The sequence below is a fragment of the Trematomus bernacchii genome, unplaced genomic scaffold (genome assembly GCF_902827165.1).
Source record: "Trematomus bernacchii unplaced genomic scaffold, fTreBer1.1, whole genome shotgun sequence".
NCBI lineage: Eukaryota > Metazoa > Chordata > Actinopteri > Perciformes > Nototheniidae > Trematomus > Trematomus bernacchii.
Window position 1 is genome coordinate 7,501 of NW_022987980.1, and position 10,000 is coordinate 17,500.

The 10,000-nt window shown below is 45.2% G+C and overlaps 1 protein-coding gene across 1 annotated transcript in view; it reads left to right on the forward strand.

The window, feature by feature from the left end:
* The window catches only part of LOC117471970 (phosphatidylinositol 4-phosphate 3-kinase C2 domain-containing subunit beta-like), a gene marked incomplete at its 5' end in the record, with an annotated part of 25,944 nt that overhangs the window by 7,270 nt on the left and 8,674 nt on the right, over positions 1-10,000 (forward strand). Inside the window, 6 exon segments of the mRNA XM_034117177.1 lie at positions 1,109-1,289; positions 1,888-1,995; positions 2,100-2,192; positions 3,263-3,392; positions 3,792-3,928; positions 8,682-8,851. Coding sequence (XP_033973068.1) covers positions 1,109-1,289; positions 1,888-1,995; positions 2,100-2,192; positions 3,263-3,392; positions 3,792-3,928; positions 8,682-8,851 — 819 coding nt within the window.

The window sequence follows — 10,000 nt, forward strand, 5'->3', positions numbered from 1 at the left end:
GAGTCAGGATTAGAGTCAGGATTAGTTCAACCAGGGGCCTATACTACGAAGCAGGATTTTCGCTTAGCGAGCTAACTTCCTGGATTTCCGGTCCTACGACGCTGGTTCACTTTTTAGCGGGGTAGATCACTTATTCTGAACGGCTAGCCTCCGGAGCAGGATAGGTTCCAGGATAAAAGCACCGCCTGCTGACCAATCAGAGCTCAGTGTGCGGAGTTTAAAGCGATCAAGTCATATTACAGGATAGAGGAAATACAGAAAAACTGCCGTTGCAGGAAAGACGGCCGGCAAAAATCACCTGACTGTGTGAACGTGAACATTAATAGAATATCCCCTCCCATCTTCAGAGCAATCTGACTATTATAACATTAGCGTTAAGAAAGCTTACTTAAATATCTGCCACGACATAAGTAACCGGATCAGAGTAACATTACGTACAGTCCGCGGCACTGTGAGTGCAGACGTAGATGTGTCCCATTATCATTCATATCATATCACATCATAATGTATCATATATCTCCTTATCTGAGTCAGCTGAGCCGTATCTGGCCGTGCAACACTCACAGTGTCACATACTGGATGCAGAAGTATTATTTTAAGCAACACATTAAGTTGACGAAACACTCGAGTCAAATGTAATTAAAGTCAGATCGTGTCTTAGACGGGGCAGTGATATCATAAACCTGTTAATGTACGCATTCAAACACTTTTTCTGTTACCAGCTGTATTCACCTTGCAGGTGCAGCTATGTGGCTTTGATCCTGGATAAAGTGTTTAAGTCATGGATGTTTAAAGTTTAACTTCTTCATATTTGACTAATATTAAAGTTCACTTTTCATTCAGGAAGTATGACGCTGCGCTGTCAGTACGCTTGTCCATGTTTGTGATTGGTCGAATGCTCCAAATACCACCCCTTTCATGTGAACGCCACCTAACTAGATAGGACACGGCTGGCTTGAGCGATCCACTTGATAACCAGCGTCGTAGTACCGCTTAGCGAGAGCGTTTTTTTTTTTTATTTAGTCAACCGGATAACTCAAAAACATATCCAGGATATGTTGAACTAGATTCGTAGTATAGGCCCCAGGTTTATTGTGTCTCTCTTCAGGCTGCTGAAGGACAACCTGCAGGACAGTCAGTTCGCTGCTCGCTATCAGCTGCTTCTCGCCGCCCTGCTGTGCTGCGTTGGTCTCGGTCTCCGGGAAGAGTTCGACCGTCAGTGCTGGCTCGTGTCTGTCCTCGCTCAGGTGGCTCACAAAGTCCGGGACGCGTCTCCATCCAGCCGACAGGTGAGCAGTTCACGACATAGAAAACACATCATAGAAAACATCAGCAGGCACATACAAAACAATGAGAAGGGGAGGTTTCAACATCTACTGAAGCGACCAAAATCATAACAAATATAAAACAGAAATAGAACTCAAAACAGTGAATATTACGCATGTGTTTAATAAAGGTCCGGGCAAAAAGTCATTTTGTGCATTTTCTTTTCTTGATGCCAGATCATACAAGTACAATATTTTCTTGTCTGTTCTTACCCGATGGTAAAAAAACAAAAACCTCCCGGGTCCCTCTCCACCACCTGTTTCCCCTTCTCAAAAACAAAAGCATAAAAAACATTTCCAGATCTTTATATCAGCTCCTAATATTACTATTAAAAATAATGTGTTGCAGTGTGTGCTGAGGGTTATGATAATAATATAACCAGGAGCTGTTATGTCTCTGGTGGATGCTGCTCTCTGCTGGACTGGAAATGAATTGTTTCTTCATTTAATTATCCAAAATAAATGTAGCTAAAGCCCAAAAACGACAGAAAACTTGACGACGTGTGTCTGTGTGACATTTATTTTGTCATCCTGTTATTAATGATCATAATGTGTGTTTCAGTGTGTGCTGAAGGAGGGTCTGGAGGAGATGAAGCAGTTCTTCTCGGTGAACAGCAGCTGCAGACTTCCTCTCAACCCAGCACTGCTCGTCAAGGGAATCAACATCCAGGTACACACACACACACACACACACACACACACACACACACACACACACACACACACACACACACACACACACACACTCACACTTTCTTCTTCTGTGTTTTGTAGTCGTGTTCGTTCTTCAACTCCAACGCTGTTCCTCTCAAACTGTCCTTCCAAAACCTCGACCCGCTGGGAGACAACATCAACGTCATCTTCAAGGTCACACTCACCTCATTTACCTGAAATTATACCTGATTCACCTGGGTTTGGACCTGTTTTATTCTGGTGTTTTACCTGATAATATACCTGTTATTATACCGGTTTTACCTGATATTTGACCTCTTTTTATCCATTATTGTATCTGTTATTTACCCAATATGTTACCTGATATTTTTACATATCTGTTTACCTGATTTACATGATATTCAACCTCATTTCCTTAACCTGTTAAGCCCCAAAGCCCCCGTCGGCGGGTCTTTTTTTTTTTCACAATTTTTTTTTAGTTTTTTTAAAAAATGTATTACATTTTTTTCTTTTAATTGTTTTTCTTTGGATGGAATGAATACCTATGGTGATGATTCAATGTAATACATCATTTTTATAGTCTGGTACCTGAAAAAGATCAAATGGCACTGATGGAACCAGATGTACCCAAATGTGGCGAAAGCTTATTCCGCCTGGAACTTGTTTTCCCTAAACCTCTCTAAAAAGGTCAAATTTAACTTGTTTTGCATCAATCTTGATACAGGGTACTTATTATATGTTATAGTTTGGATTCCTAAAGCTTGTAGTCTACCATCCCATCATTCAAGGGTGGTTTTTACTATAAGTAATGTTTTTTCTTTAGGCGGAGGTAAGAATTTAACTTTTTTTACTATGTTCCATCTGAATTTACTCTGACTGAGAAACATTCTATATTGATTCTGACACTTCTACATCCAACTCACAGATGTAACCTTGCTTTGATAAAAGAAATTATTCATATAACCCTTTTAGAAGTGAAGTTGTAGTCATTTGTTTTGGGCATGTCATTTTCGACATTAACAGGTGAACCTCTCTTACATATCTGTTTACCAGATCTTTGTACATCTCTGCAGCTCAGAGATAGCTAACCCTCTAAACCTCGAACACTTTCTGTGCATTCCTTACTACCGTCACATTTAACTTGAAGGCATTGTTTTTCTAAATAAAAGTCCTGCACCTCTCCAGAAACAGCCCCGTCATGTCTGTAAGTAATGAGAACTGAGAAATGTTGAAAACGTAATAAATGGATCTGTATATCCCTGCAGTCGGGGGACGACCTGCGGCAGGACATGCTGACGCTGCAGGTGATCCGCATCATGAACAAGATCTGGATCCAGGAGGGTCTGGACATGAGGATGGTCATCTTCAAGTGCTTCTCCACCGGCAGAGGAAGAGGTCAGGATGTATTTCACTCTGTCACATGATCTGAGGAATGCTGACCTCCTCAAAAATATCTGCTTTGGAATCAGATGCTCGGAAAATCTAGTAAATGTACCTCTTAAATCTCAAAGAGCAAACCAACTGTGTGTGTGTGTGTGTGTGTGTGTGTGTGTGTGTGTGTGTGTGTGTGTGTGTGTGTGTGTGTGTGTGTGTGTGTGTGTGTGGTGTGTGTGTGTGTGTGTGTGTGTGTGTGTGTGTGTGTGTGTGTGTGTGTGTGTGTGTGTGTGTGTGTGTGTGTGTGTGTGTGTGTGTGTGTGTGTGTGTGTGTGTGTGTGTGTGTGTGTGTGTGTGTGTGTACCTGTGGGTGTGTACCTGTGGGTGTGTACCTGTGGGTGTGTGTGTGTGTGTGTTCAGGGATGGTGGAGATGATTCCTCAGGCCGACACTCTGAGGAAGATCCAGGTGGAGCACGGCGTCACCGGATCCTTCAAAGACCGACCGCTGGCCGACTGGCTGCAGAAACACAACCCCACTGACGAGCAGTACGACAAGGTGCACACACACACACACACACACACACACACACACACACACACACACACACACACACACACACACACACACACTAGGGATGCGCATCTTGATACGTTGCCAAAGAAAAAAGAAAAGACACATCATCAATCAAAAATCTTTTTTTTTTTCATTTTTTGCTAGGGCCCCCTAAGCAGCCGCTTAGGGGGCCCTTAGTGGCTGCGGGGCCCTTAGTGGCTGCGGGGCCCTAAGCGGCCGCTTATGTTTGAACCTGGCTTTATCCAAAGTTCAGATTTCAGTTCCTGAAATGTGTTAAAATATGCGCATATTTAATGAGATAATGGCTCATTTGCATATTTAAACATGCTATTTCAGAAAACGTGTAATACAAAAAACAATTGCCTTATTGTAAGTAATTAACTGGAGACATTTCTAGCTGATATCGTTAAGTTAAGAAAATGACCTGGGGTGTCTCGCCTTAAAGGTAGTGTAGGTAAGTTTGAGAAACCAGCTCGAGATCGCTCAAATTTGAAAATACACAACCGGAGAAAATCTTCCACTTCCTCACAGAGCCCCTCCTCCAACACACACGAACGCGCACATGACCAATGAGGGCACGAGATAAGTTTGTGCACAGATGGAAGGCTGACAGGCAGGTAGGCCATCCAGTTATTTTAGCCGGGCCGGCTCAGATGATTGGTCGTGCTTTTTACAGTACTACAGCTTCCACAGATGATATTTATTTATGGATTTGTTGTCAAAGCACTTCAGATATTCATTGATATCGGGATGTTAAGAGCATTCCATGGAATATAACAACAAGTGTATCTCGAGCCGGTTTCTCAAACTTACCTACCACACCTTTAATGTATTATATGATTGACTCAATAATATAATACATGACTTTGAGAGTAGGCAATCTAGGCATATTAACAAAATTAATTAAACATACTTATCACGGCGACGGTGTACTGAGATAAGGGGGCCCTTAGTGGCTGCGGGGCCCTAAGCGGCCGCTTATGTCGATGAATGGGTCGGGCCGGCTCTGCTTGGACCTTTCACAAACAGGCCTCTTCACAAGTGTAGTAGTGTTCTCTGTCTCCAGAGTACAGTTCAATGTTATAACACCTCACAGTTAAACAATTTAAGGATGCCCAGGATTAACAATGTGCAAATAACAACTACCATAGTGCAATGCACATACAACTGCTGCCTGAAGTGCTTCACACTCATTCATAGGCTAACTCACCAGTGAGCAGAAAGCAGTGGTTTCTATAGGAACAATAAAGAAAATAACCTTTCACAAACAGGTATTTCATAACTGCTTACAGTAAGGAAGACGTTTAAACTATGATTGGCAGTCAGAGGCTGTTGTAAACTAAACACCACTCTCTCTGACAGAACACCTCACTGAGTGATTGAACTCATATGTCTAACTTTCAGGTTTCTCTTTTCATCCGCAGACCCAGGCCTCTTTATGTGCGTCGCTAAGTTCCTCGTACTACTTGTGTACTTTATAGCGGCACGGCATCGTTTACAATTTGAGCGATTTTTCAAGTTGTCCGTCTTTCTTGAAAAAGTGTTTCCAAACGTTTGATTCGTAGGTATTTTTCGGTGCGCTGTGTTTCTCTTTCTCCTCGACTTCCATGTGTGTTGATAACTGAGACTCTCGGCCTCCGTAGTGCGAAGCAAAGATCAAAGATCGTCTCTGCTGAGTGCTGACAAGATGAGGGGTTATTATATGAATGAATCGTTTTTTTACCGATGCAAAGACGCTACAATCGATGCATCGCGAGTTCAACCCAAACTGTAGCCGATGTGCACTCTTTCAACCGGTGCACTCTTTCAACCGGTGCACTCTTTCAACCGGTGCACTCTTTCAACCGGTGCACTCTTTCAACCGGTGCACTCTTTCAACCGGTGCACTCTTTCAACCGGTGCACTCGCATCTTGAACGTTTATGCCGGTGCACTGATGCGAATCGGTGAATCTTAACATCCCTAACACACACACACACACACACACACACACACACACACACACACACACACACACACACACACACACACACACACACACACACACACACACACACACACACACACACACACACACACACTGAAGCTCAATTAATCTGGTTCACTCCCAAAAAGAGCTGACTCTGCTGTGATTTAAAGGTCTCCTATCATGCTATTTTTAGGCATATATTATAGCGCTCAGATATATACAAATTTATAAAAAACATGTCTATGAAGTGTTTTTCTCAAAATACCAAACAGGTCACACAATTCAGTGACCAACACAGAAATAACATCACAGCCAATCAGAATCTATTCTATTTTATTACATGGCTTAGTTGAATACTCGATTCTGATTGGTCAATTCAGAACACGTGACACGTTGTTAATCCAGAACAGACAGACCGCTGTCAAGGATTTATGACCGTTGTTAAGGACGCTCAAATCTGCAGAAAGAAGTCCGGTCGATTGAACTGTATACAGTTTGGCTGAAAAGCAAACTGCATGCAGTTTGCTTTTCTAACTGACAAGACAAGAGCGACAAGAAAACAGCGGAGAAGTAACGGCCAGAAACCCTCCTTTTTACGCAGCGGTCCAGACATAGACATCAAACGGCGACACATATTCAGTTGCCAGTTACTTTGGCATTAGGGCAGGGGTATTTAGATACTTCCCAAGGTCTGACATCATGAATTGTGCTACTTTTAAAGCAAGCAACGATGTTTTCAAATCTGTAATCAAAAAGCTCCGCCTTCCTGCCGTTGCGTTGCTCCGTTTTTTTTTCAAACGGTAACAACGGACTATTTTCCTTAGCGGATGCATGTCAATTTAAATCAATACATACAACTATTTTTTAAATCAATAAAATCATTTTCTAAATCCATAAAAGCATTTCAATTAATAGTGGGAGTCATATCATTACTTTGTTGAGAATGTGGCCGTGTGATAAGCGGGTAATGTGCAGCGACTTGGTCATTATGAAGAACACCTTCAGGCTCCTGATCTGCCTGTCGGTGTTCTTTTACCCATAATGACCGCGTCGCTGCACATTATCCCTTACATATTTGTATTTACTTGCACTATTGTATCTGTGTTATTGTGTTGCTCTGTTGGAGGAGCCTGGGACCTCAGATCTTCATTGTCATAACTACACTGTAGCTCTGTACAAATGACACTAAAGGCCGCTACACACCAACCTGAGACCAAAGAACGCGTACCGAAGGCGTCCCGACTTTTACGCCTGCGTCGGCTACGCCGCCCGCCTACGAACACACCGCAAAGACTTCAGTCGACGAGTGGCAATACCTCTCCTTACCAGCAGGCAGCAGTAGTGTGTATTCGTCATTCAAAAGAGGCAACAACCGGAAGACAGACTGTACACCGAGAGAAGAAGAACAGGCTGCGTGATATAAACAAACAACAAATAGCGTCTGGGTTCCATTTTCACTCTCTCTCGTCGATCGAAAACATGTAAACATAAAAAAGAAACTCTTGCGTCCGGGTGAGATGAAAAGGAAAAACATTAATCGTCTGTGTTTGCCTTCTTAATCGTTTGTTTTGGTCCCTCACTTCCGCTTCGCTTCTCGCTAAGCTGAACAGCCAATCAGAGTGATTTCTTTGTCCCGACTTTCTTTGGCCTCTGACGGCCTCTGACGGCCTCTGACGGCCTCTGACTGCCTCTGACTGCCTCTGACTGCCTCTGACTGCCTCTGACTGCCTCTGACTGCCTCTGACGGCCTCTGACGGCCTCTGACTGCCTCTGACTGCCTCTGACTGCCTCTGACTGCCTCTGACTGCCTCTGACTGCCTCTGACGGCCTCTGACGGCCTCTGACTGCCTCTGACTGCCTCTGACTGCCTCTGACTGCCTCTGACTGCCTCTGACTGCCTCTGACTGCCTCTGACGGCCTCTGACTGCCTCTGACGGCCTCTGACTGCCTCTGACGGCCTCTGACTGCCTCTGACTGCCTCTGACGGCCTCTGACGGCCTCTGACTGCCTCTGACTGCCTCTGACGGCCTCTGACTGCCTCTGACTGCCTCTGACGGCCTCTGACTGCCTCTGACGGCCTCTGACGGCCTCTGACTGCCTCTGACTGCCTCTGACGGCCTCTGACTGCCTCTGACTGCCTCTGACGGCCTCTGACTGCCTCTGACGGCCTCTGACGGCCTCTGACTGCCTCTGACTGCCTCTGACTGCCTCTGACTGCCTCTGACTGCCTCTGACGGCCTCTGACTGCCTCTGACTGCCTCTGACTGCCTCTGACGGCCTCTGACGGCCTCTGACGGCCTCTGACTGCCTCTGACGGCCTCTGACTGCCTCTGACTGCCTCTGACTGCCTCTGACGGCCTCTGACGGCCTCTGACTGCCTCTGACTGCCTCTGGCGGCCTCTGGCGGCCTCTGGCGGCCTCTGACGGCCTCTGGCGGCCTCTGGCGGCCTCCGACGGCCTCCGACGGCCTCCGACTGCCTCCGGCGGCCTCCGGCGGCCTCCGGCGGCCTCCGACGGCCTCCGACGGCCTCCGACTGCCTCCGACTGCCTCCGACGGCCTCCGACGGCCTCTGACGGCCTCCGACTGCCTCTGACTGCCTCTGACGGCCTCCGACGGCCTCCGACGGCCTCCGACGGCCTCCGACGGCCTCCGGCGGCCTCCGACGGACTCCGACGGCCTCTGACGGCCTCTGACTCCCAAAATCGGGTTGGTGTGTAGCGGCCTTAAAAGCCTTGAATCTTGAATCCTTTGTTTGATTGTGTGCAGGCGGTTGAGAACTTCATCTACTCGTGCGCCGGCTGCTGCGTGGCGACCTACATCCTGGGTATCTGCGACCGGCACAACGACAACATCATGCTGAAGAGCAGCGGCCACATGTTCCACATCGACTTCGGGAAGTTCCTGGGACACGCGCAGATGTTCGGGAACATCAAACGGTCAGACCTTTATCATTTCTTCACCAGCAGAGGTTTACCTTGTTTTATCAGAGGTAATCCTCAGAGGAGGTGATGGGATGGTTTTACAGCATCTTCTGTTAGTGACTGCAGGAGGATATATGACCGTAAAATCAGAATTTTGAGCAAAAAGTCTGATTTATTTAAAAAAAAATCTTGAGAGAAAAAAGTGAGATTTTGAGAAAAAGTCAGAACTTTGACATTTTACGGAAAAGTCTAAATTTTTAGGAAAAAGTCTGTTTTTTTAGGAAAAAGTCTGTTTTTTTTGGAAAAAATCAGATTTCTGTGGAAAAAAGTCTGATTTTTGGGGGGAAAAGTTTGATATTTTGGGAAAAAAATCTGAATTTTTTGAAAACAGGCTTATGAGAAAAAAAGTCTGAATTTTCAGAATGTTGGGATTTTTCGAAAGTCTGAATTTTTAGGAAAAAGTCTGAATTTTTAGGAAAAAAAAATAGAAAACAGTCTTATGAGAAAAAAGTCCACATTTATAGAAAAAGTTTGAATTATGAGAAAAAGTCTTAATTTTGAGCAAAAAGTCTTACGGAGCGTCCACACAGCAGCGTTAAAAAAATCTTGGAGGTGGGCGTATCTGAAGCTTGGGGATTTTTTGCGAGCAAGGCACCAACAACCAATCACATGAATCTCCCGCCCCCGACATACGAAGCAAAAAAGCCCGAAGTAAACTGGATATAAACTCCCCAAACAGGCGAAAACCTACCACTGTCTCTGCCACCTCCCTCCATGCCTGGCTCCTCAGGTTTATATCCCGGTAGGTAAATAGGGACTGGTCATAAAGCACCGGGTGATTCCCTACCGCTCATTTCTCCTCCATGTTTTGGAATATGAGGAAATGACCTGCGGTATGTCTCTCCCAGCATACACGCCGTTTGATTGGCTAGCGCTTGAACTGTCAGATTTGCGTACACAGGATTTGATTGGCTGACGCTTCCACCTCAGCTTCAAAAGTTGAACATTGTTCAACTTTGAATCCTGAAAATCCTGAAAATCTCCGCTCTGCTTCCCACAATGCAGTTCGGCGAAAAGTGAGGCAAATGACGTCACCCCATTCAAAGTGAATGGGCAGAAGCGTTTCAAGATTTTTTAACACTGCTGTGTGGACGGGCCGTTAGA